This window comes from Drosophila kikkawai, chromosome 3L (genome assembly GCF_030179895.1).
Source record: "Drosophila kikkawai strain 14028-0561.14 chromosome 3L, DkikHiC1v2, whole genome shotgun sequence".
Classification (NCBI taxonomy): domain Eukaryota; kingdom Metazoa; phylum Arthropoda; class Insecta; order Diptera; family Drosophilidae; genus Drosophila; species Drosophila kikkawai.
In genome coordinates this window covers 15,365,447-15,393,258 of record NC_091730.1, presented here as the reverse complement: position 1 = coordinate 15,393,258, position 27,812 = coordinate 15,365,447, and the positions used below count along the sequence as shown (strand labels likewise).

General features: G+C 36.9%; 1 protein-coding gene across 6 annotated transcripts in view; it reads right to left on the bottom strand.

The window, feature by feature from the left end:
- Nucleotides 1–27,812, bottom strand: part of Svil (Supervillin) — a 127,041-nt gene that overhangs the window by 68,009 nt on the left and 31,220 nt on the right. Inside the window, exon 1 of one of the 6 annotated variants that reach the window (XM_017167326.3) lies at nt 6,130–6,715. The exons of 3 other annotated variants lie outside the window; for them this stretch is intronic. In XM_017167326.3, coding sequence (XP_017022815.1) covers nt 6,130–6,259 — 130 coding nt within the window. In that variant the 5' untranslated portion in view covers nt 6,260–6,715. Of the gene's footprint in view, nt 1–6,129; nt 6,716–27,812 lie in introns of those variants that run through there. 2 more of the 6 variants (XM_017167318.3, XM_017167325.3) reach the window with 2 other exon arrangements.

The window sequence follows — 27,812 nt, the reverse complement described above, 5'->3', positions numbered from 1 at the left end:
GCAAGAGAAAAGATAAAGAGAGAAAGAGGAGGTGAAAATAAGAACCAAGGTGAGAGTGGGCTTAATGGAAAGTAATGCTAACTCGTTTCCCCCAACACAATTTTCCGCTTAATGTTGCATTATGTCGCCACAAGGAGGATTTTTTACACTCGAGAAAAGCTATTAAAATTACGTTTATGTGAAAGCATATTAGACTTATTAAATTAAGAAAAGGAAAAAAAAACTATGAGAAACATAACATACTTTAGTAAGTCGAATTTTGGGAACTCTATTTACTAAGAAATTATCATTTAAATATTTAAATTCAATACATTTCTTTTGGCGGTTTTTAAGAATGTATATTTTTTAGTTTCTTAAAGATTATATATCTAACAAATACACCCAATTTCTTCCAGTACATAATTCCCCTCTATTTCCCCCCACACCGCAACTTTGTGTGCTTGTGTTTACTTTTCTAATTCACTTTTTCGCCCGTCGCACCACTTGGCGCGTAAAAAAAAAGCAAATCTTGGCAGCAATTAAATTGCACCTGAGCACTCGGATTAATATATTGCATGCTCGGCGGCCATCTCGGGGCTCCGCCCCACCTCACCCACAGAAAAAAATACACCTACTATACACCTAAAACCTACAACCATGTCAAGGTGAGGTGAGGGTTGCCTGCTTTTTATAGCCCAGCATCATCTGCTCTGGCAATGAGTGCAGTTTTTATTTTTATTTCTTTTTGGGATACGGCAGTGACTGTGAGAGATTGCAAATGCAAATCGCATTTGACAACTGCCAAGGCATAAGCGATTAGTTATGCTTTTTCTGTAGAAAAGTAGGAAGCACACGAATGCCTAATTAATCAAATATCTGAGAGCTCAAAAGAAAAATATAATGGCACAGACATTTCTTACTATTTACATTTACTTTTAAGAGCGATATAAAATGAAGTAAGTGAAGGGAAATGCCCTGCACTTGGTGTGCATAAATATGCTGCATACTTTTAGGTACTAGAAGTAAAGAATTTAAGAAGCTGAAATGAAATTCATTAATTGCGAAGTGTCAAATTTAGAGGAACAGAAAATATCTATTATTGAAAACAATTCTCTTCATAAAACACATAATCTTACAATATATAGTATACTCATTGTAATCCACGAGTACCGGCTATAAAAAGTAATGCAACTTGTTATTATTTCTTTTATACAATTTATTTGACAGCTGCGGCGCACATTTCAAATGCCAAAAATCTGAAATGGAATCCCATGAATGTGCACACACACAAAAAAAAATGCTTTTTGCCTTTTTGGCCAACGCAAATGTTGAACAAATGTAAGAGCTCAGTCTGGGTCTTTGGTCTTTTTCCATTTCTTTCTCTTTTAGTGCCTAATTTATTATGACAAGCAGTCAAAAATAAATGTATGTATAGAGGGAAAATAATACTACAAATACAATTAACAGGCAAATGCGAGAAGAGAGGTTCCGGAGAGCGATCTTCGAGATACATATTTGTCCAGCAATTACGAATGCCCAGTGAAATTCAAATATTGAAACAGTTAGCACATCTCCCCGGGCGAGAGACGCAGCCGCATATCTAATCAGTTGGCGGAGAGCAAACAGGCACAAAGCAAAAGTCAATTTGTAGATCGGCAAAATGGCAATAGGAGTTGAAAAGCAGAAAAACACGGCCTGCAATTAAGTGGCAATGTTGCAGCAGGCAAAAAAATTGCACACCACAAAAGTTGTAATTCAATTACAAGCGAAGAAAAAGCCAGACACACTTGTGTGGGCGAGCATTTTGTCATAGTTTTACTCTTTATAAAAGAGCCAGCAGTCAGTACAACCCTTTCGTAATTTCAATCAGCGACTGAAGGGCTTGTTTAACCCCTGAAACCATCACATCCCACGCTCAATTAAAAAAAAGAGCAATATGTTGCCAAGCGCCATGGTGGTCCCCGCACAATTCCCTCATCGTCTGTCGTTTTTTGGCTCTCTTAATTGATTGAAATGGTTTTTTGTCTGTTTTTTTTTTCGTCTTTTTATTTGGCTTAAAAATACATTTCTGTCTGAATTCTTTACACATGAAATCGCATGGGATAATGCCTTGCCTCTATTTCTTTATATCTCTTACACCTTAGCCAAGTCTGGCAAGTGCAAAAAAAATTACATTATAATTGGCAATTGTATATGGTATGCTGGTGGGAGAAGAGCACGTGCTTGGTCTATTTTCAAGAAAAATAGCAAATGTCAAGAGGCATGCACAGACTCAATATCATTTGTCACAATCTAATGATATTTCTGAGTAAAAAAATCGCAAAGAAAGAATATTGAACTCAAAGGTAAACACACACACACACAAGACCTTATCTGAGGAGCAACTTCCTTTCCTTTCCGGAAAAAACAAAAAATAGTTGAAAGCAAACATTTGCGCCAAGCTATACTTTTGTTTTTATTTCGCCAACACAGCAGAAAGATTTTTAAAAATAAAGCCGCAAGACGACAATGCCCGCGAGAGTTGAATGAACAAAAAAACTCAATGAGGTTTCTTTCGTTTATTGAAAATTTATTAAAAATATATATCAAAATTATGGGCTAAAATTTGTTCTCATCGTAAAACTGCACACGAAAATATTATATTTCTGAATGCATTTACGCAATGGCTAAATCTGGCCATAAACAAATTGAAAATCATGCAAGAAGGCAAATTGCCAGCGTGGGATTTTCTCCAATGCCGGTTGCATGCCAAAATCCAAACCAGAAAAATAAATAAACCCAGCGAAATTACCAAATACAATTTTGTATCTTGGCATCGTGCCTTCTGGGCTATTCGCGAAACAGCTTTTAGGCCAGTCGCTTCGATTTTCTTTAACTTTAACTAATTATTAAGAGTGCAAACCAGCTGCGGAGCCGGCCAGGGAGTTTGTTCACAGTCATAATAAAAATTACAAAAAGCACCTAAAACTTAAAAGCCAAAGCAACAACTGTGCGGCTGCTGTCAACATTTTTGCGGCTTCGCTGCGTTGAGTTACCAAACGCTTCTGTACTTTTTTGTACTTTTGCACTTCTGTGTGTGGTTGTGGCAGCAGCGAAGCTGATTGATCGATTGGCTGTTGTCTTGCGTTTTGCGTCTTGTGCCGCAGTCCCCCAGGTTGCATAATTAATAAAGGGAGAGGCGAGTGTAGAGGGCAAGGCTTAAACTTGCAGCACAAAATATCATATTGTCAAGGCAATCCCATTCGGAGGCACAACCAAGCAAATAAAAAAAATAGTAGCAAAGTGCACTCTAAGAAATTGGAATTTAAAATACGCTTTAATATACTTGTAGGTGGCAACCAAAGAATATATTTTAAGAGGTAAATAAGCTGCCCTAAAAAATCTCTATTTCCTTCTTCAATTTCTATATTCCCCAATAAAAAATTTAAAATAAAAGTCAATTTTCCCAAGTGCACAAGGAAAAGCCATACCTATAAATACGTGTGTGGCTGCAAACTAAAAAAAAAGGCAGTGAAGGACCAACAAAAATAAAAAAGCCTGAATCAATATTGAGCAGAAAAAAAAAACAAAAATGCATTTTACAAAAGTGGCTGCCGTTTCGTTGTTTACAGTTTACAGTTTTTCAGCTTTTCAGTTTTTTTTTTTTAGTTTTTCAGTTTGCAACACAGAACGGAGGCAGAGGCAGGCAATGTTGCAACGTCTCACCGTTCGGGATTATTTTTAAATGCAAGGGCAAACTGCCCACGTCGCAGCGTAGTCCATCTCCACCGCAATTTTCCCTCGGAATCGTCTTACTTTTTTATGCAATAAACACACATTTAATTATCAACAGCAGAGAGTGAGAGAACCCACAACGAACGAAACCTCTTATCGTCATCGGCCATAAAGTGGCCATCATCAACGCTGTGATGAAGAAGGTTCTCGGGGCGAATCTGCTTGTGGAAACGAGAAACTCTTGACGAAAAGTGCACATCAAATTGTGTAATTTCATGTTTGGCAATCAAAAGCAGTTAAAAGAACCGACCAATGGTTGTGGGAGCTTCGAGAGGAAATTGGGTTAAGTAAAGTTCATCGGATGCTTGGGTATCAGCAGCAGCGTGGGATGAGTCTGAGTGTGTGTGTCTGCGGGAAGTGAGTGCTCCAAGAGGATAATAAAACGAGGGATCTTAAAATGGGGGAAAATTCATTCGAGTGGCTCCTCAATAAAAGACTTTTCTCTCAAGCTGAAAATCTAAACCTTTTTTAAATAAATAAAATATAAAAGCAGGGAGAAATTAATGATGGTAGGAGAAATGTACTTGTCTAGGTTTGAAATAAATGTTATTTAACTTCTGTTTAGCTGAAAATAAAAGTCATGCCAATGGATTATTATCGAGTATATTTATGTACCTATATATACAGGAAAAACTTGATAACTCATTGTTCGCTTTATGACATATCGATAAGCACTATTTGAAATCTAAATATAGATGCGTTTACGATCCTACCTTATATAGACACTATTAACTGATAGAAAATGTCATGGGAAAAGGATATTTTATAAGATATAAAAGAAAAATAACTAATTTTCAAAGGAAATAAGATACAAGGATCAAACATATAAAACTTTTCCGTACATCTCCTATAAGAATACTCAAAAATACCATCTAAAATCTATCAATAACTTTAATATATATAAAAAACCTTCCAAATTAATTTCCCAAGTGTATAGATTACTATTTTAACACCAAAATCATGTAATTATTTCCATGAAATGGCAAGCCAACTTCTATCAATTACAACTGTCCGTCAATCTCCGAATCGAATCTCGCTTCGAGTTAAAGCGACTGTATAAATCATTTAAGGTAAATCACCCTAAATACAAATTAATTCCACCAAAAGTAAATTACTTTATTGATAGCCATCGCTGGGGCAGCAGACACCACTGCTTTAATCCGCTTTTGGGGCCAAAGTATCTATCGTTCTCTTCCCATTTATTGGATAACAGGTCGTCGTACACAAATGACCTCTGATCGAAGGGAATGAACAACTTTATAAAGCAGGTTGGCGCTGGTCGCTTTGGCACTTAAGCCCTTAACAAATGAAATAAAATGGCCATACATCAAGACTTGGTCGAGGGAAATATCTGAAAGCAATCAAAATGAAATAAAAGCAGGGTCCCCTACTAACAACATTCGAGTTAAAAACAAAGGAACACCGAACACAAACAATCTCTCTATCTTTGTAGACAAATGACACAATCTTTTTTTTTCGGGGGTCCGGGTTCGGTTAACTTGTCTCTCTGCTTTTTATCACAAAACTTTAAAACAAAACATAGAAGAAATACAAAAAAAAAAACGACAAACAATACCCCCAACAACACCTTTTTTGTTGGCAATACAAATCATTAACAGTTATTAAACAATAATCCATTGGAAAAAAAGTGTATATTTATATAGGAAATTGCCAAGATAGCCGGACAACTGTTCGGCCGGACGACGCCATCGTTTAAAAATAACAAATCGTCATGAAAAGTAATTCTTTGGGGGCCAGAGTCTACCAGGTGCTAAATCGATGAATGTACTGGGAAAAAGTAGGATCAAATTTAGCGGAAATTAAGGGGAAATGTACATGCAGATTTTACAGAATTTCAGCTGCCAAACCTTTTCCAGATTAAGCAATAAATAGGAATAATGTGGGTACTTGACAATGAGATTATATAAGGGGCATATAATAAATTAATCCACGCATTGGGTAAATGATTAATGAAAGCATGATTCAGCTGGCACTAAATTCCTGTAGAGATTATCTGCCAATCTTTATTTACTTATTTACAATTGTAAATAATTACATTGCGCAGTTTACACATACAGATTTACTCTTCTAAAAATATAACAATAAAGTAGACAAGTAGATTAAGAGACAGTGAAATTGAAAATCTGTTTACTATGCTATTTTTCGAAATATTTATACAATTTTTGATTAGTCTGATTCAAAAATGTAATTCCCTTTATCAAGTTCAGAGCCTAGAGCTACAAAAATAATTACACGTTGTTAGTATTCACTTCTTTCGCTTGTTTTCCCCCTTGCAAAACTATCTGAACAAAAACACACACAAACACTGCATATCTGAAAGATATCAGCTATCAAAGGCATGCCATAGATACTAACTGCGATATCGGTGAATATCCATATTGCCGATGCTCCTGCTGCCGTTCAGATAATATGGCCGGGGATATTTATCAGGACTGTCCAAGTTGAGGACACCCTCGCGTATTAGGCACTCCTTGAGGGCCAGCATTTTTTTGTCGTTACAGAAGCACAAAAAAATAAAGAGAAGCCTGACTAAAATTGGCACGCCTAAAAACGCGGCCCGAATTGGCTTCTATTTCTCGACGATTTTGCGTGCGGATTTTCTTATTTTACTTTATTTTTATTTTATTTTAGAAAGTAAGACAGACACACGCGCCAAGTGCTTAATTTTTGTTTCCCCCGTCTTGCAGTGTGGATTTTTTTGGGCAAGATTTCTGCAGAGGAGGCTGGCTGGCTGCTGATGCTGCCGCTGCACTTGAGGCGAAAATAGAAAAGCGCTTTTCACTCGCGTCAACTTTACAACAAGAGACACTCGATGGACGTCGTGTCGTCTTCTGTCTTCTGTTGTTTCTGTTTCACAATTTCCCGTATTTTTGCTACGCTTTTATTCCTTTTATTTATATTTTGTAGAATTTTTTTTAGTAATTTCCCAAGCGTTTTCCGTCCGTCTCGGCGCTAAACGTTTTTGCGACTGAGCGACGAGCGCTAGACAAAAGTATCTAGAACTCAGCAAGCAGGCAGCAGCGGCGTCGCTGAGTTCGTCGCATTCGTTGTATATTTTCATTCTTTATCTTTTACTCGGCGAAGCAAAAGAATTAAAACAAAAACCGAGCGAGTATCTGTGTGTGCGCCGTTTGCATTTGTGTTCGTCAGTATCTGTGTGTATCGCGGCTCTCGCGTGTGTGTGTGTGTTTTAAGTGTGCTTGTGTCGGCGGCTAGAAGCAGCGAAATCAAAACAAAATAGCCAAAACAAAACGAAAAACGTGCTGCTGCTGCAACGGTAACTGCCACAAGGCGTGAAAAGCTGAAGATGCCGGAGATGCCGACGCTGCTGCTGCTGCTGCTCGAGATGAAATGGAAATGGAGATGAAAATTGTAGGGGAAAACTCTGCCAGAAAAAAGGGGGGAAATATAAGGTTGTGCTGCTCAGCTGTTAAGATGCCTGTTTTAAGTGTTGAGTGTTGAGAAGCAGAAGCAGCAGCAGATCGATGGGTCACTTAAAAAATGTGGCACAGTGGAAATATTGGAGTTAAGGCTTATTTAAAAATATTTAAATAAAATATATATAGTTGGTATAGTCGCCTGATTTGTATATAATTAAAATCGTCATATTGAAATCGTTGAAAAGAAGTTTGTTATTTATCGAATTATGATTTGGTCCTTGGATTCCTCTCTTTATCTCATTTGAAGTTCACATAAAATTCATTAAACAAAAAGAAAAACCCCATTTAGAGTTACAAAAAACACAACCTATGCCATGGTTAAATTCTGAAAAATCGCAACCACACCAACTGCAGATGGCGGAGCATGTCACCGAGCTGTACACACACAGACACCAGCAATTGGGTGGAAAACCTGGCGGGGATTTGGGATGGAATGGGATGGGATGTGATGGGGATTTGCGAATGGGAATGGGGTATGGGGAACGAAACGGGCTATGTGCTGCTCCACATGTCGGCTAAAATAGCAACAACAACAACAGCTAGCAACAAAGCTCATTAAACGGCAGGAGAGCCAGAGCCAAAGCCAAAGCCAGAAACAGACAGAAGCAGAAACAGAATTGCGGCACCGGCATTATCTGGTTTACGAGGTTGCCCAACGGTAAACGCAGTCCGGGATGCGGGTACTTGGGGGATGCACTAATGAGTGCGTGCCATAATTGGCCATCCAGTGGCCCAGCTATAGGAGGAGGATCCAAATGCTACTCCTCCTTCTCCATCGTATCGACAGCCCCCACTGGCATTGGTCAGTTGCCCGGCCACCTGTTTGCGGACGATCGGGCGTATACTTAATATTCCAAAAACGATGCAGGCTCTATTATCACCAAAAATGTCACCGAAAAATATATTTATGTTTAGTGTACACTGGCAAAAAATATAGGTATTTGTTATAAATAGTAAATAAGAGTTTCTAGAAAGAAATAACCGCATTCAATTTTTATTTAACGTTTAAATTTTCGTGCAGTGAAAAAGTTGCATAGAAAACTTTTACTTTTGGCCAAACCTCGCTTTTTAACCTCTGTGACACGGGACGTTTAGCAGTATTTATGCCAGTTTTTTTTTCCTATTTTATTTGTGGGGACCTTTGTGCGTGTGTGTGGTATACAGCATATGGTAAATGTCAAGCGGTTTTGCGCTTGAACTTTGGCCTCCCTTTGCTCCCCCTCGATATTTGCATGTTTGCGAGGGCAACTTCCCTCGGAGCGGAGGATTTTCACAATTATTATATCAATTTTGATGGCAAGAGCCAAGGCGAAACTACTAAAACGGGCAACGAGGCGTATGCGCAATCTCGTAGTTCAGGCACGTGCCTTTGGGGTCAACATGGAGTGACGTGACCTCACATACCCTCTCCCACACTACAGAATCGTATTTAAATCGGAATATCAGAATCTTAATCTCACTAGAGAGGATCGTGATTAAATATTCTATAATATAGCTTGGAGAACAAGTCTACGAAAAATATAGAAAGAAATTGATAACAAACAGTAATATTGTGTGAAAAAAGCCTATTTTGTCGATATTTCAGAGTTGAACGTGAGATATATCGATATGTGACAACATCGTATTTGGAAATAGGAAATATTAAAACGATATTGATGAATTTTGTATGACTATGATATCGATATTTCTAAAATCTAATTATAAATTGCAGATTTTTATCGATAAAATCGTGGCAAATATATCGAAATGTAATCAGCGATTTTAATATTTATTTAAATATATATCACAAAAAAATCCATACAATTATATACGACTTATACTATTTCTGTTAAAATTATTTGTAATCGAAAGTATCGAAGGAATATCCATTTATCGGTACCATCTCTCATTCCCATTCCCACCTCCCGCGCTCCCTTGTCAGTGTCAATCTTCGGCGATATCGCATCGCAGACTCACTATCTAATTGAGTTTTGCTTTTTGCGAGTCAAAACAGAACAACTTCCGCTGTGGGTGTCAATTTGGTTCATTTGACAAAAGAGAGAAGAGAGTGAAAGGCAGCGAGAAAACTTCCTGCCACTTAAGCCGCGACAAATTGAAACCAGAAAGCGCCACCTGGCATCGGTTGCATCTTGATTTATATTAAGCAAAACTATTATGTTTTTCAATTCGCATTTTGTCGGGCCATACGTAGCGAGATCTCTGATAGTAAAGCCACATTTATCTGATCTCTGCCCACGCAATGTGCTCGGTTCAGGTTCAGGTTCTTGCCCGCCATATATTTCCGTAATGAGTTGCACTCTTCGTCATTATTATTTTGTGTTGTGTTATTACACCCGCTACAGCGTGTATTTATAAATACTTTTTAACAGCAGCGGCAGAAAAAATAGTTGTCTTTGTATCTCATAATAAAAATATTATGAAAATATTTATTGTCTCAAAAATAACAAAAAATTAATAGGCGAAAAACTTATAATATAAACCATATAAATATTTAATCCTGTAAAATATATTTTCCTGTTCATTCCTACTATTTTTACTGCTATTGTTTATATGGTTAATATATTGAACTCGCAGTCACCCAGTCATGGCCAAATGCGGCAAGTTGTTTTCTTTTTTTGTTGTCTCGTTATCTCGCACTGTTGTTGAACATTTATGATGTAAACACAAGCGGAAAAGCGCGGGGAAATGGCTGCTGCTCTTAAGTAGTAGTAGTAGTAGTGGGAAATTAAACATGCGACTCTCTTGTTATTTGCACGCGCTCCAACCGCTGGCCCGTTCAGTTAATTAATTAATTATTAATTCTGCGATTACTCCACCCGCAGCCTGGAAGTTGAGCAGTCTGCTATGTCAGTTAAATGAGCGACAGTCCCAGAGATTTTTCATACAATATATCATGACCACATCCCCATGATTTATGCCAATAATGTGAATTATTAATATGCAGGATACGTGTCGTATGATTGATGCCCAAGCGAAACGCACTCGCATAATTGAATAATGCATCACGCATACGGGTTTCTGGTCTGTTTGTTCTATAAGTCAAGTGATGTCAAGAGGAGTTATAGTCAAAGCTAAAAGAAAAGACAGAGGCAAAAAAGTTTTGGCCCTTAAAGAACGTGTCAAAGAGCAAACACTTTGCCAAATTGAATACACAAATTGAGAGTCTTAGATAAGAATTTATTCTAACGAAACTACCCTTCAAATTGAGTTGGAATTTATCTTGACCTTTTCTGCCTAGCTTTTTTCTTTCATATAAGACGCAAGACGAGACCAAACAAACCATAAAAGTGTTTGCTTTTTGGTTTATCGACCTTTTCATCCATCATTATTGGCTTCGTGGTCCCTTCACCCTTGGCAGAAGTGCAAAGAACTGGAAAGCATTTAGTTGGGCAGCCACAGAACGCATTATTTAGCCATGAAAGTGGATTAGCTATCGAGCACACACTTATACACACACCTGAAAACTGACAACTGAAAACTGCCACCTGACCACAGCAACCTACTTTTACTTAAAGAGAAGAAGAAGGAGGCTTCAAAAAACCATGTCAATATTTGCTACGCCCATTTAACCAGTTTAAGAGGCGTTCATGATGCTGAAGCCAACGACAGGATGCAAGGACACTGGGAGAAAATATCCAAAATATTAGATATGTAAAGTTAAGCAAAATAAGAAGGCTTACAAGGTTTATAGCCTTGATATTCCTCAAAATATCACGCTAAAAAATATATTTCCTTAAAGAATTCTAGTAAAATAAGGATTTTTTTCACTGCAGACGGGAGGCCTGATTGGTTTTTCGTGGAAAGTGGGCACAAGGTCGCAGGTGGGACAGCTGTGATAACAACATTTTTGCGCTACCAAGGCCGGATGCAGTATGAGAGTATGAGAGCCTGATGCCCGGAGGACAAACAATCTCGAATCACACTCGCCTTAGCCATCATCAAGCAGCACCACTTGTTGGCCATCAAATCCTATCGGCCATATCGATACATATATGTACATACTATATCTTGGCCATCAGTCTAAGCTGTCACTGCAAATGCCCGTCTTGTTCGCACTTTGGCGCAATTAGCGCTGACAATTAAACCAGAACAAGAATGAGCAATGAGATTGTGCTTTATGTACCAACACTACTATATACTATGTACAGTGCGTTTCATGGAGACACTGACATCCGGAGATCCGGAGGCGGAGGAGAAGGTGCACTTAAACCGACACAAAGCGACTGTTGCCATGACAGGCATGAAGTGCAAAAGTAAATTAGCCAAGGAGGAGAAAAACGAAGAAAAAACGGGGAAAAGAGCGGGCTAAAAAGGGGTAAAAACTTGCAACTTGGGGAAAAGAAATATAACTTGATCAACAATGTTAAAGCATAATTGCGCAGCGCCATTTAATCACAATTAAATTATATTTAATTTGCGGCGCATGGCTCGAGGGAAAAGAGCAATAGATGAAGCACTTTCTAGAACAGACAACACAGAACAGGATATCGAGGAAAAGTCGGCGAGAAAAATGTCTAGAAATTGCAACTTGGTGTTAATTTAGAGCTGCGTAGCTTTAATTACTAAATAATTGGTTTCATTTGAATGATGGACAGGGAAAAATAAGTGTAAAAGGGTTTTCTTAAAGATAAATACTAAATCTATTTAATTTTAAATATAAATATCTCATTGGTATACATAAATTTCTGTTAAAAAACTATATTTTACATTTTCTAGAATTTAAAAAAAAGTGAAATATTAATTTTATTCACAAACACCTGATGTTCTTAATATCCTTAGCATCTTCAACTAAACTGCATAGTAATTTTCCTTAATTAAAACTGTAGCTAGTTAATGAACTCTTGGCTAGAATTCAATATATATTTTTTCTGTGACCTCGACAGATAAGGGAAATCACTTCCACTGATAACTTCAGGCCGCAGTTGATGCTGATGAGGATGATAATGACGTGGATGCCATGTGGTTATCCGTTGACGCAGAGACTGACGAGCAATTGTTGACTTTTCACACAGTAAAAACCCAGCAAAGAGAACCCACAGACTGTCTTTTTTGGTTTAACTCCGCAGCAGAGCGTAAACCAAGTAAAAATATTTATATATTTTTTTTGGTCAATGTAATTTTTGCTGTGGGCGCCGGAAATAAATTGTGGTACTTTTTCATTTTAAAACAATTTTGTTTTTTTGCAAGTCGAGGGATTAAGCTATTTTGTAGGCGGCAGTGGTAAATGTATTTTGCATAAGCCAAAGAGCGTGTTGAATAAATAATAAATCATTGTAGAGAATGCAGGAAATTAACATACAGATGTTTGTTGGGGATAAATGGAACATATTAATTAGGAATTAGGATATGGTATAAGAAGAAAACCCCTCTTGACATGCAAAGTGCTATAAGATGACTAAGGTTCCCGAACAACTAATGATGTCATTATTGGTTTAGTTTATTTATCCATGAAATTGGCGTTGCCCACCTTTGCGGAAAACACTAAAAGCCTTATCTAAAAAGGCGCTTTGTTGCCTCACATTTTCCTTTATTATTGCTATTTTTTTGTTTTGCTTTTTTTGCAACGTTTCGAGTATTAGGGTCAAGTTTGCCTTTATCTTTTTGTATTTTGTTTATATTTCTCATCACCATTTTTCGTTATATTATTTCTTTTTTATTTTTCTTTTTTTTTCCCATTTCTATGCGTTTTTCTCCCCTCCCGATTGTGAGCTGTCTTTTGTTGCTTTCAATTGAAATTTCAGCGTCAATATGCACGTTGCAAATTACGTGGCCCTTGAAGGTGACAGAAATGGGAGAGCGAGAAGTGCATTTTGTGATGACTCGGCATTGTGCAATAATGTCGTTAGTGGCCTGATGTTTAGGGCCACAAGTTCAGCGGGGTTTGTAGCAAATTAACTGCTGAAATAACAAAAATCTCAGGCGAATTTTATCAGCTGGAAAATCGTGAATGAAATCATTATAATTGATGGCAAATCGCGTTGTTTAATTTAAAAAGTGTTTTAAAAAATGATTTATATTTCAAGAGAAATTTTTAAATTATATAAAATATAAGTCCAGGTAATGTAAATGATAATTTATGAAATAGTATAATTATTAATCTATATTCATCTATAAAAACGTTAAAAATTAATTATTTATATCTTTTTATCGTTTGAAACTTAAAAACGGCTAACCCATCGATATATAAATATACAGAATATTTTATTTTACCTAAAAAATAACTCTTTTAATTCAGAACCTCCTGATATCCCTGAAAACCAAAACGTTTATTGGTTTTTAAGTGTATTAAACTGTACAAAAAAGTTATTTATGAATGCAAGCAAATCTGTTGCAATTGGCACAGCCGGTTGCCCTGGGAAAATGATCACTGAGATGCGAAAATCAAATTTGATTGTTTGCAAATTGAATTAGAGTGCTGCTAAATAACACGATAATTGACTTGTGATGATGCAGCCACCGCAGACCCGCCTGGATGATGTCATCGTCGGGGTGAGCTGGAGCTCCAAGTCGTGTTATCTTTGGGGTGCCAGTTCCATTTTCTTTAACATTTTCCCACGACCGTTGTGCATAAATTTGAAGAGAGTCGCCGATGATAATAAAAACCCATCGAGATTGTCAATTAGAAACAGTGCGAATTGAACACTTTTCCATAAACGGAACACCACGTGCATAATTGATTGATCAATAAAGTAAAATTTAAATGCAAATTGTACCAATTACGAAGCGTTAAAAAACACAAATCTGAAATCAAATTGTTATGCAACCAGCCAACATGAAAAAGAGGAAACAAAAAACAGAAACTGAGGATGGACGGAAAAAAATACGAGGAATATGCTAATTTTTCAAATGCAACTCCATTTCATTATGCTTGAATAATTGTGAGTGGAGATTGGAAGGCAAATGCAAATGCATAATGAAAAGGCAAGATGAAGATGTGGCTCCAAAGAGATTGTTTATAAATTAATTAACAAGGCGTGACATAATAATCAAATTTGAACCAGACAGCAAAAAGAAAAAGATATCATCATCCCCGGACAACAAGAAATAACAAATATGAATAATTTGCCAGCGAGAGAGAGAAAAAAAGAGAGAAATGTAAATGGGTATTGATGCTGCCATAATTCACACTGTAATTATGTTTAATCTTGGAAAAACTCGTTGAATATGGGATGAAAAATTAGGCAAATAGGTGAACTACTGGCCGAAGCAGGCGAAGAAAAACGACCTGGTCATTTTTGCACTATTTTTTTTCAGTCGAGTGGTTATTGTTGTTATTGATGGAGGTTTTTTCATGTAGCATGACCTCGGGTTTTTTCCGGGAAAATGTGAAAAAGCCATCACCATTAACACTAGGTATGTTTTTTATAAAGAGATTTATGGTAAATAGACGGCCCTGCCCTTTTGCTTTTTTTTTCAAACATCAAATATTAAAAAGGGACTATACAACTTTTTTCGAACTATCGATATATAATTTTTAGGAAATGTAATAATTTCTTATAGCTAATAAAAGGAAAATAAGTCAATTGGCTTATTTTTGAACTATCGAAAATATCGATAATTTTACAATCTTAAAAATTTATTACAATTTCGATAAATATCGATAAAATTTAAAATATATGAAAAATAGTTTTAGTTATCTATATAATATTTATGCCATCCCTAATCATTACTATTAACTTCCCCCGTTGGCTGTCTGCATGGGCAATTTTTGACGTCCAATGTCGCATATTGAGCTAAAAGTTTTGCCAACTGTTCCAAAGTTCCAAAGGAGGGGGCGCCGAATGCAATATGAAAGTTATGCAGCAATGCACTTTAAGGGGATGCTTGGCAGGGTTTTGCGGGGGAATGGATGTGGGGCGACACCCCCTGGGTTTAGTGTGCCAAATAGTTTTGGTAGGGCAGTGAAAATATGCAGGCAAGAGGAAGTGCAGCTATGGAATTCAATTATTGCTAAGTGCCTGTGAGCCGGCGAGCTTTAAAAGCAAATAATGGCATTCTTTCCGACCAAGTTTATAACGCTTTTAGAGGCGCCAAAAACGAATGGTAATCCAAATGCGGTTATCGTATACATGTATATGTGCCTTGAAGTGCCTGAAATGACAGTAAAATTAAATTACGCATTACCGTGTTCATTGTCACTTGATTCTTTACCCATGTGACGCTGTCACCCTTCATCATCACTCAATCATACATAGAACCCATCATCAGCCTCAGCTTTCATCAATTTGTAATCCCATTCCGTTTTTCGAACCCCATTCATTCGGCTGTCAAAGAAAAGCTCATTAACAACCCCTAGCCTTGTCGGCTTTTCCCTTTTCACCCCCCCAACGATGAAGCCTGACTTTGCCGAGGGAAAGGGAGCTGTCAAAAATTGTATCTCCATCCCACCTCAGTCAGTCAGTCATCACAAATGATGAGGCCACAAAGAGCAGACCAAGCTGAAAAGTATCTTTTTCGCAGTCGAATCGTATCGTATCTTTCGATGCCACATTGACAAAAGCCTGGTGTGTCGTCGTCGGCGGTGTTGTTGCAAGCGCCATGGTTGAGTGCACCCAAAAAGTCTCTCTGTCTGCCCGAAAAACGCTCCCCAAAAATGGCTGTCAACGAAATTCGGTTTGCTGTCTCGGACTGAAGCTCTGTCACCTGAAAGCCGTCGATCCCATTTTCGGCCCTCTGTGTCCTGCTTCATCAGTCCTGGATAGGCCCCCAAAGTGCTTATGGCACATTTATCCTATATTTTCCCCCATATTTACTTGCTTTGTCTGTTTGTTTACTTAATAGATGTAAGGGCTTGAACTTGCTGTGTGTATTATTGACAGACAGGGTCTAAATAACAACAGCTCGAAGGACAGCACAGTGAAAAATGTCCTTTAACTTAATTTGCTAACAATAAATTGACTATAGCTACTATGTTTTCATTGACACTTTAAAAAGAGATACACTAATGTTAGGAATGAAATATATCTATATTGATATATATATGAATTTCAATATCCATCGATAATATTTAATTAAATTTTAAAGCACATTCCTGATTTTTGCCCAAGTTCAAGGACAATTCTGAAGATTCCACTGACGCAGTCCTGACATTTGCTACAAGTACTGTGTGACGCCGGGCTATGGCCGATGGGCGTTGGTGGGTGGCATTGGGCTCTCGTCAGTCAATTGAACTGACAGCTCACAGGAAGTTAAAGGAGGAGAAAAGGAAGCTCTAACGGAAGGAAGACACACTCACTGAGGCGACAGTTTTACATAAGAGTGGAGGTGGGGTATTTCACCATTCGCTGACGTTGAAAAGTCGCGCGTTTTGTAAATGCTATTTACGGATTTATCGATCGAATTAATACGTACAAAGTGGTTGGTAAAAGGAAGCACGCTTTCGAAATTGGCTTTAAATTTTAATGCAATTGAAAATTAATCAATGAAAGTGAACTACCGGCATTTTGTTGACTTTTAACCTTTCCCATCCATCCATCCATCCATCCGTCCGTCCAGGGCTGACAGTATGTCAATCTGTGTAATATCCTTACTGAGGCATTACTCATACGCCACGTTGTCACCGCATAAATCACTAAACACCCAAATTGTTATATGAATCATTCTAACTTATGCCAAGGCTGATATGGATGGCGACAGGGAAATTCCGCAATTAAGACGGGGTGGAAAAATCGCAGAAGAAAGAGATTTATTAAGCGTAAGCGAAGGAATAAAAACGAATAAATTTTTGTTTGTCATAAAAGCAGGCGATGGGTGGCAAGTTGTGAGGGTGGGAACGTAAGCAAACGTTGTCTTGGCAATGGAAAAGCCAAGATAAAGTGGGCGTGGGGGGGAGTGGTACTCTTCTTCCAGACTTGAAGGTTGTTCTCCGGCAGAGAGAAAGATAACCCCAGTCAAAACGCTGAAAGTCAAGAAGAACATTTCTGTTGGGGAAACAAGTCGGTTGACCTTTGTGGCGCTGCAATTGTTACCAGAAACTTTTGGTTTTGGCCCTGGCCAGAAACGAAAGTAAAAGGTCGCATATTGTCAAGCGAGAAACTTAAGGAAAACCCCAGACAACCACCAGTGGAACCGCGTTTTCATAGTATAGTAATTATTTATAATTTTAATGAAGTCTAGATAATGAGTTTTACAAGATTTAAATTACACCAAGAAATGAGAGTAGATTTTATTAATAGTGTAAATATTTCAACTGTTTTCAGTTTTCAATGACTTAACAAAAATAACAAAGAAAATATCGAGGTTTTTTTACCCCATACATAACTCGTAGAAACTTTAACTAAACAAACTCTTGTAAAAGTCAGAGTTCGCATTTTGTCAAAGGAAAACTTAAGTGGAAAACCCGGACAAGTGGAACCACATTTCCTAATTACACACACACACACAACAAGTATAAGAGTGACCAGAAAAGAGTACTGTAATTAAATAAATGAAAATTAAATGTATTACGGTTAATTTTTGACTTGGCTGTGGCTTGGAATAATTAAGCAGAGCAGTGCTGCGTTTCCAAAAGCTACCACAGTTAGATACGAATACGTATAGATAGAAAGATACATCCATCTATCTATGCACTGCGGCAGTAAAATTTTATGGCATTTCGCTGATGGCTGCACAAAACTGTATTTTGTGCTGCGTTTTTTGCTTAAAAGCCCAATGAACAATTAACGCGCTCAGGGGCCACGCAAATTGCAGTTGAAAGTCTGCCAAAAAAAAAAAAAAAAAAAGGAAGCCGCAACAACCACCGAACCCAGCAACAAATTCCTTTCATTTTGCAATGGAATGAGAATAAATTCTAATGATGGCGAATAATGAGAGCAATTTTTGGAAAATCGCTGCGGAAAATTTGATTTGCAATTGGACATTGTGCAATGCAAACAATGTAAATTGCAGCCAAATGGAAAATTGCATTCAAAAAGAAGGTTTTCGGTATAAATTTTATGAATACTGAGAAGATAAGGTTTTATTAAGCTTAAAATGCATGCAATTTCGGCAGAGAATGTCCTAAAAATTCAGGGAATAAATCTGGTTCCATTTCTGACAAAAGAAATTTTTATGAAATTTATTAAAGCATATTTTCCACGAACTAAATTCAATATAAAATGGAACCCAAATCATTCAATTGTATTCAGAGAAAAATATTGGTAAATACTTGATACATTTTTATATAAAACTAAAAGCCTCTGGCTTCTTTTCACTTCCCAGAATAGCCCCAATTTTTCTAATCGGAAAAGTTGAAATGAAATCAACCGAAAAATCCAAAAAACTTTCGAAAATTAAATTGCAATCGGCGTAAAATGCAGTTGAAAAAGTTGCCATTGCCATGGCAACAACAACAAAGGCAACACAAATAACAAAACAAAATATACACACACTAACAATGGCAGTAGAAACAACAATAACAATAAACAAAGGGCGTGCAAACAAAACGCACGCCTCAATGCTCCAAAAGCAATAACAAAACCAACAATATGCGTCCCCAAAGCAAGAACGTAACAACAACAAAGGCCGGCAGGTGACTCCATCTCTGTTATATCTCTCTCTCCCAATCTCTTTCAATCCCCCACTCGTTCTCCTTCTTCCCGTTCCGTTTTCACTCAAGAGTTCAAATTGGAATGGAAAAAAAGCACGCAATTCTTACGCTCGCCGCACATTGAATTAAATTAAAACAAATTCGCGCAATAAGTCTGAAATAAAACGCACTTGAGGAACGTGTGTGTCTGTCCATTTATATTTAAAGTAGCTTAGGCTAAAAATAATAACAACTTTTGATAAGCTGCCGCCGCGCCGCCGGCTAAAAATAACAACAAGTGGGCGAGAGAGCCACAGAGAGGGCGATCGAGGGGGCGGAAAGGGGGCGATCGAAAGAGTGACAGAGCAGGTCAGCCGGCTTAGCAGCGCCGCCCTGTTTCTCTCCCTCGCACTTTGTCGGTCAAGTGTAGATCCGAAAATTCCGAAATTAGAGCTTTCAATTTTACCGTTTGGTTGGGGCTTACGAGCGACAGGGGGGAGGGGGAATCTGTCGCACTCAATTTTTTGATTCTCTTATTAGCTTTTCACAAACAGAAATTAACACTTTAAGAATTGTTTTTTATATTTTGAAGATTTATAAATTTTAAATTGAAGAAGAGATCATTACAATTTATATTTTTATATTTACTACGTTTATATTAAAAAATCATAACACATACATACGCAGAGGAGGCCCTATTGCTTTTGTTTTAAATTGAATTAAATTTTTAGGTAAGCCGGATTTAATTTAAAATAAATTAAATGTTGTGTTTTCCTGACTAAGTTGATTATTTACTTGAATTATAATGAATGAATATGATTCAAAATTGATTCTTTCAATTAGTAGTTTGATAATTATTTCTGCAAATTGTCAACATTTGCGGTTCTTTAAACTTGCATATTTGCTTTCAATTTATATCTAATTAAATTTAAATATTTACCTAAGCAAAGCGGCTAAATTCTTAGAAATTTTTTATATTTCACCATTTAGTGCCACCTTTTCCATTCAACAATTATTTTCCGGTTTTATATATATTATTTCTGATTGCAGCTTGTAAATTCAGACTTTGCCTTTCAAATATTTCATAAATTACAAATTAGTTTGTTCTTTTTTTCTTGCTTATGTTTTATTTTACGTTTAGTTGCCGCAACTCCTATGTGAGTAAATCGAGCATGACAATAAACGAAACAATCGGCGCAGATTTGAAACGCATTGCTAAACTTGTTTACGGCACAACAAAAACAACAATAAACACACACATACAGACTCTCCGAAAACAACACACGCGGTTGGAGCGGAAACTCAGATCTGATCAGAACAGCGGTGCAGAGAACCGAACACACTCTAACCAATTGCAACGATGATTTCCAATCGGAAGGCCGACGACGACGAACCGCTAGAGAGCAGGGCAAACAAAAGACTGAAATCCCAACTGAAAACTGTGAACAGAGCGGAATGGAAAAAAGCCAGCTTCAAGTTGGAAGTTGCCGCTGCTGCGCCAAAAGTTGTTGCTGCTGCTGCCGGGCAACAACAGCAACGCTGGCTGCAACAACAACGACAACGATCGAACGATCGTGTCTACCGATAGCAATTGCAGTACACTGAACATAATTCTTATTCTTAAGCCCTATACAATTTTAAATGTGTTTTGAAGGGAGATATTACTTTGTGGGGTTCTTGCTTGCTAATAATTTAAAATTTATTTAATTATCTCTACCAAGTTTTTTATTCATTTTAAATTCTTTCCAAATTTAGTTTGAATTCGGCTGTTGTTGCTAATCAAGAATATATATTATTTATCACGTCGGAAATGACTCATTCACTGCACTCATTCACAATTTCTTTCAGTGCATGTGTGTACAGAGCGAGTACAACTGTGTGGGTGTTCGCAATGCAAGAGGAAAGGCAAAGAACGAGCAACAACAGTTACTGCATTTGCTGAAAAGGGAAAGGTCGCTCAAGTTTGTCAAAGCTTAAAGAGCGCCAGAGAGAGGGAGAGATGGCCACGGAGATATACGCAACAAGTCAATGCCAAACAGTTTTTAGTTTGTAATTTTCTAGTTGCAGACTAATTAACCCATTAATGGGCTCACGTACAAAACATAAAGCTATTAAAAATAAGTCTGACCTTTATTCTACTCATTGAGGGCAGTAGACAATTATCTTTTAATGGGTAGAGCAAATGATAATGCTTTACCTTAGAAATTACTTGACACAATTGATATTTGGTGATATTTTACGATAAATAAAGGAGTGTTTGTCAATAATTATATTATTTGTGAGCATTTTTTGAAAAAAATGTTACTTTAAAGTTTAAACATTCATGAATTACAGAAGTCCTTCACTTAGTTCGCAACAAGTATTGCATACTTTTCTGCAGCACGCTCCGCCTTACAAATCTCTTTTGAAACCTTAAAATGTTTCCATTTAAATTGAAATTTGGTATGTAGCTTGAATTAAGTATAATATATAATTTGTCCTCAAATTAAAATAAATAATAAGTCCTCGCTAAGAATTTCAGCATATTTTTAAATCTTCTAAAATACTTCTTTCGTAAAAATATTAAAAAAAATAAAATACCCGAACTTCCTAGTAAACTATTTTCCTTACAGCACTAAAATATGTAATTTTCAATTCCAAATGATTCAAATATCCTATCTAATTATTTCCAATTGCCTAGTGATCACTGTAAGTGTCCACCCATTCACACTGATTTCTTATAATTTCGCATAATTTGCAGTGTTCAATATCACTGGTGAAGAGTAGAGGCCTTAATGACACAAAACCGGGGAGAACAGAACAGAATCTGGTTGCTGCTGATGATGAGGAGGAGGGAGTTTGTTTTTTCCGCCAGGTAAGGAAAGTTGGAAATGCAGGTGCCGTTATAATGCAATGCAATGCTCAAGAATTGATCATGATCTCCGTTGCAATGATGATGAAAAGCGCACATAGCACGGAAATGCCATAGAAAATTGCTTAATGAACCGTTCGCAGCAGCGCGTCTGCTCCAAATGGCAATGGCTATAGCTATATATTCTCTCGTCACCCAACCAGTCCAATAGATCAAGAGTGGACCAAACCAAATCACAAAACAAGTTCAATGCTATTAGGCAACAAAAAGAAAACCGTCACTGAAAACTATAAACAGAAACTATTTTTCCTCGCCCATAGAAGTGATTAAAACACGGAAAACACTTGACATAACATATATCGCCAGGAGAACACAAAAATATTTATTGCGTTGGAGCTCTTTACGACGAACCTGCAGCAAAATAAAGAACAAAACTGCACACAGAATTTTTCTGGATTTTACCTGCACATTCGCTGCTGCCTGCCTTTATTTATCTTTATTTATTTATTTTTTTATTTTTACTTATATCTTGTTTCTTTTTTAAATGTATGTATATACATATATTTTGCACAAGTTGTGCACTTCAAATTGAACTCGAATGGAAATCGGGCAAATAGAGGGGGATCGATGAATGCCGATGAGGGGCCAAGTTTAATGGATGCAGGAGAGAAAAGTTTAAGATGAGATTGCTGGAGCTAGCTTCACAGGTAAATCAAACGAGAAAAAGCGGGCAAAGAAAAATATTCAAAATAATCCAATCAAAGTTGTTCAGATAATGAGGGGATCTATTGAAATTTGTGGGTTTAAACCGAGTCACAAAAATGATTAGGGAAGCTGCATTAAATATAAATAAGAAGAAAGTATAACCGTCTTTCATTGAATAGTGGAAAATTTAAGATCTTCAACATTTTTAATTCTCTGTAAAATTCAGATAAAGAAAGATTTACCCAAGTGATTACCTAAATGTATATCCCCTTAAGGGGGTCTTCTCATTCAAAAGCCGTTTTTTGGACCCTTTTTAAAAAAATTCTTATTTGAAAACGCAAAGAATAATTGAAAACTTTTTTTGTTTATTGTAATCAAAAATGTTCAAAGTAACTAAAAAAGTTGTTCTTGCCTCGATACGAGGGTTGTTCAAAGAGTAATGAGACTTCAAACTTGGTGGTCGAAAAAAAAGGTGTCGTCCTGGCGGCCACGATTCAGGGTCTCCAGAGCGTCCGAAATGAAAAATAAAAACGGAGTTTTAATCAGAATTGATGTCATTTTCGGGTGACGGAACAGATTTTTTAAAAAATTTTTTTAAACAAAATGGCGGCCATTCAAAAAAAAAATTTCGATTTTGGGCTTTTTTTTTGTAGTTTAGTGTAAAAAAAAAATAGAAAAAAAAATTTAAAAAAAAATCTGTTCCGTCACCCGAGAATGGTGACAATTCTGCGTCGACTCCACTTTGTTTCATGAAAATCGGTTCAGTTGAACTGGAGATATCATGGCCGCCAGTTCGAAAAACGTGGTTTCGAGATAAACGCGTTTGAAGTTTGAAAAAAGCTCATTTTGCGAAGAACTTGCTTCACAAAAAAGGCTGTATCTTCTAAAGTATTTCGAATTTCTAAAAATCCTTTTGGGGACATATACACACCATCCCAAGCTATAAATAAATGCAAAAAAAAAAAAAATCGAAAAAAAAAAGTTGCCCAATGAGAAGACCCCCTTAAATGTTAGCTTATTTCATACTAAATAAACCCTCGCAATTGCTTTAACATTATTTGTTTTAAGACCAACCCAAATGCCCTGCATTACAAAGGTGAAAAGGGGTGTAAAGGCGTGACCCCGCCTCGTTTTATATGTATGTAATTTCCCTTTAGCGAACGTTTTTATATTTATTTTTCTGACCATAAACATTTATACGACCTGCAGTGCCAATGGATTTTCAATAAACGTTTTCCGCCCGTAAAAAAGTTAAATCGCAGATACGCCCCTTCAACTCACCCGAAAAAAACTGAAGGGGATAAATACAAGACAAGCAGTTCGAAGGTCGAAGTTCTCAATGGTCGACGTGACTCACCTGTAAAAAGAAAAAGAGAGAGATGGATAAGTAATGAGTAATTTTAATTTATACTGTTGCTCTACAAATTATGCATAAATCATAGCATGTTAATAGGCGACTACGAAAAAGATGAAGGCAAGCGTCAGATACTTTTTGAAGTGTTGCAAAAATGATGAAGTCACGTCCACGGCGAATCTTGTGGCACGTGCCATGAAAAAATAGCGACAAAGCATAATTAACTAATTAATTTGCCAGACAGCCGGCTGGAAACTCAAACTGAAAAGTTTTACCAAAGCGCCGGGAAACGGGGAACGGAAAATGTGGAATGAAAGAAGGGGGAAGCTAGTGCGGGTGGGGCCTGCCTTTGAGTGAAACTCATTTCGAGTGAGAGGTTTTCATGCCGGTTTTCCTCCCCCTTGTTTGATGTTGTTTTTCTTTGCAAACATTTTATATGGTTTTTATTTTAGTTTTTATTTGCAAACATTTTGAATTGGTATTTGTCAGCGTTTTCTTTTTCAGCTCTTTTTGCTTATAGTTTATGCCTCCCTGCTTGTCTTTTATGACTTCTTTTTGGCTCTGTATTTTAATTAAAGAGCGTTTTTATTACCCAAAGAGTCACGTGGACGATGGTCCATAAAAATCTGAGCAAAAGGACTTGAGTTACTGGCGCCCGGATTAATGATCGCTTTGGTTTTATGCTAAACGGAAGGCCATATCATATTTCATCCGTGTTCCAAGATCGAAAAGGGAATGGGTCAAAAATTCGAAGAGGAGTCATCAGTCTCGGCCGAAGTCTTTGAAATGCTGTTATTAAGTCCACAAAAAAAAAATATTTAAAAACGAGGTTAATCCAATCAGGCTTTAAAATGATTGTGCACCGTTTTGTGAACATCAAGGTATGGGGAGATTATGTTGACCTTATTTAAAAGGTATTGATTTTTAAGAATAACCGGGTGTTAAGGCGAAAAAACTGTTCTATTGGAAAGATGTATCTTCCTTCTTTTGTATTACTTGTTAAATAATTTAAAACAAGTTGAGAAGAAACTATGTAAATTAAATATTTTACAGAAATTGTGGTAACCATTTCTAAATATTTTAGAAGGGTGTGCTACATTCTTCTATGAGGTCCTTAAAGTTACCTCTTCATTTCAGACTAATGACCCTACACTTAAACCAACTTGAACGACTCTTATACGACCGTCCCATATCCTTGATATGATCACATCAATCCTTCTTAAGTTAATAAAGCTTGTCACAGAAAAATATGCAAATTAGTCCAGAGTCCTGGCAACTTTTTGGTGTCATTATTTTTAGAGAGTGGGATGTGAAGGAAAAACTTTTCTAAGCGCCTGCCTATCCCCAAAAATGTTGAATTATGTAGATTTTATACCCCTTTTCCGGCTGCAAACAAAACAAACACACACACACACAAGGCGCGACCCAAGCGAAACCCACTTCAAGTGAAGGACACTTTGGAAGCTTACCTCCAGCAGGAATTTTTGGGGACAGGAACTCTCACTACACTCCTTTGTTCCGCCAGCTTTTCCTCCTTTTTGGAGCGATGACAAAGCTGTCACTTCTGCGGCGGCCTGTGTGACGACCTTTGACCCGAACTACGAGTAAATTGTCCACCGTCTCGAAAATATAACCAAAATACAAAATATCAGGTGTAAAGGTGCGTGTAAATGTTAACCACTGCCTGATATTTGTGGGTTGTGAGTGCGCCCGGTGTAGTAGTGGTGGAGAATCTAATCGAACGAACACGAGCTGCTATCAAAACCGAGAGTTAAGCTCAACGAAATATATTTTTTTGGTAAAACATATTTTAAGATTATTAAAGTGTATAAAAGAAACTTAATCAAGAGGTTGCTATGTTTAATAGAAAGGAAAACAAAAAATGTTAATTTATTTAAAATAGTAGACCTGATTTTATTTAAAATGTGTGTTAATAAATATTAAAAAAAAATAATTTACTGAATTTTAAAAGTCTTGTATTTTTTTTTTTATTATATTTTCCCAAAAAATGTTGTATATTACCAATTATTTTCCCCTGTGATTTTAAGAAGATTACAATTACGCATATCGCGCTTTCATGTCTGCATTATTTTTGGATTATTTCCAGCAATAATAAACCCACATATACATATCCATTTCAGCCACTTTTCCCGGCTTAATGATGCCGCGCGAATGCTAAATGTTGAACGCTGAAAACCGCCAAAAAGCCGAAACAATCAGTTGGCAATTTCCTCTCGGATCCAAATGAATGTTGAGATACTTTTTGGCTTTAACTGTTACTTCGTGCATACGTGCACAAATAACAGTTATAATACGGTTTAAAGGAGGCACAGAGAAGCGGCGAGGCAAGGGAAGAGACAGACAGCCACATCTGCCAGCCGATGATGAAACATAATTATGTTGAATCACTCACGTATCTGAAGGATACACCGAGAAGTGGAACGGCACTACCATAAATGCTAAAGCCCAAATGTATCTGTATCTGTATCTGTATCTGCAGATGTATCTGTATTCTGTAGGTGGCAAAATGACGGAGTAAAAGGGAGAAACTCTTAAATGAAAGCGAACGGAAAGAGCAAACAATTATATGGCACAATCCCTATACCTAAGACAAGCCCGAAATCAGCTTAAAGTTCTCCCATGCAATCTCCAATCGTTATTACAATTTCCTTGAATTCCTCCTCGTTTCTTTATAGCTTAAATTGCTCAAAGAAAATATCACTTGCAGGGAAAGTAAAATTGGAAAAATTGTAATACAAAAAGGTATTAAAAGGTATTAAGCTTAATTCTTAAACTGAACAAATTATTTTTCTTTACAAATAAGACTTTATACCAGTAATTAGACATTAATTATCTTAAAGCTAACCGTAAAAAAGATAAATATGGTTGTTGCGAATGGCAATTTAATGTTACTTTTAATGTCCAAGAACCAACCAAGCAAAAGTGCAGAGAAATAGGTATACAAGGGTCCTTAGCTCAACGAAAACACTCCAGGGAACTGCCGAAAAGGAAAGGAAAACCCCGCATTGCCCATAGAAATGCAAATGCAAATAACCCAAAAGGCTGCAGCAAGATGCTGATGAGGCGAAAGGAAACTTCTGCACTTCCCACAAAATAAAGAAAGACGAAAAAGTAAAAAAAAAAAAACAGAATAGAAGTAAAATAAAGAAAAGCATAACAAAAAAGTGAACTTGAGCGCTACCGAAATGCGTGGAAAATCGCGGAGGGAAAAAAGGCTGCAGGGGAAAAGTCAGCCGAGTTCAACGTACCAACAATGGAAATTGGCAAACAAATGTCAGACGACGGATCCCAGCGACAGGACAAAGGCGTTCTCGTGGGCGGCTGTGGGCTCTGGAACGGGGGGCGTGTTCATGGCCATGTAAGAGACATGAATTTCGCATTAAGTGAAATGAATTGCACAAAAATTAATCCGCAGCAAAACGCACCAATCAGAGAAGGCAATAAAACGGAAAGGAGAGGTTTTTTAAGATGGAAAAGCCAACTTCACAGAAACTTTAGCTTTACACGTTCCGGAAAATTCCGCTTAACTGTTGCTGACCAGAAAAGGTTGTGTGTTTGTGTGCTTTTCAGCCCTTCAAGCGGACACGTGCATTTTCCCAAATACAGAAAAACACTATAAAACGACAGGGATATTTAATAAATAAGAAAATCTCTTGTTAAATATTTGATGTTTCTTTTTATGTTTATACAAAATATATAATATTCATAAAATAAAGTAACATAAATAATAAACATAATAAACTATTTATATTCCTTAAATACAGAAAATAATATTTATTAAAAACCACAAGTTTTAGAGCTCTAACTTTATTTTTTAACTAAATATATTTATTTCCTGAACTCTGTATATAGAATCTAATATCTAGGCATTTATTAGATTGAAAAACAATTGGTTTTCCAAGTGTAGGTATAATTTCATTTCCATACTCGCAAACCGTGAAAAACTTTAACAGAACGCACCTTATTCTCAGAACTTGGCTGGAATTCTTGGAGCCTTCGTAAGGAAAAAAGCCAAGAATGCTTCCCTATTGGGATTTCGTTTTGTTTTTTTTTTTCCACTCCCCTTTAATATCTTTTACTAATAACTTTTTATGTTGAATTTTTCGTCGAGATTTCCCTCTCGATTTACGTAAAGTTTTCTAGTGTTTGAAGGACACAACG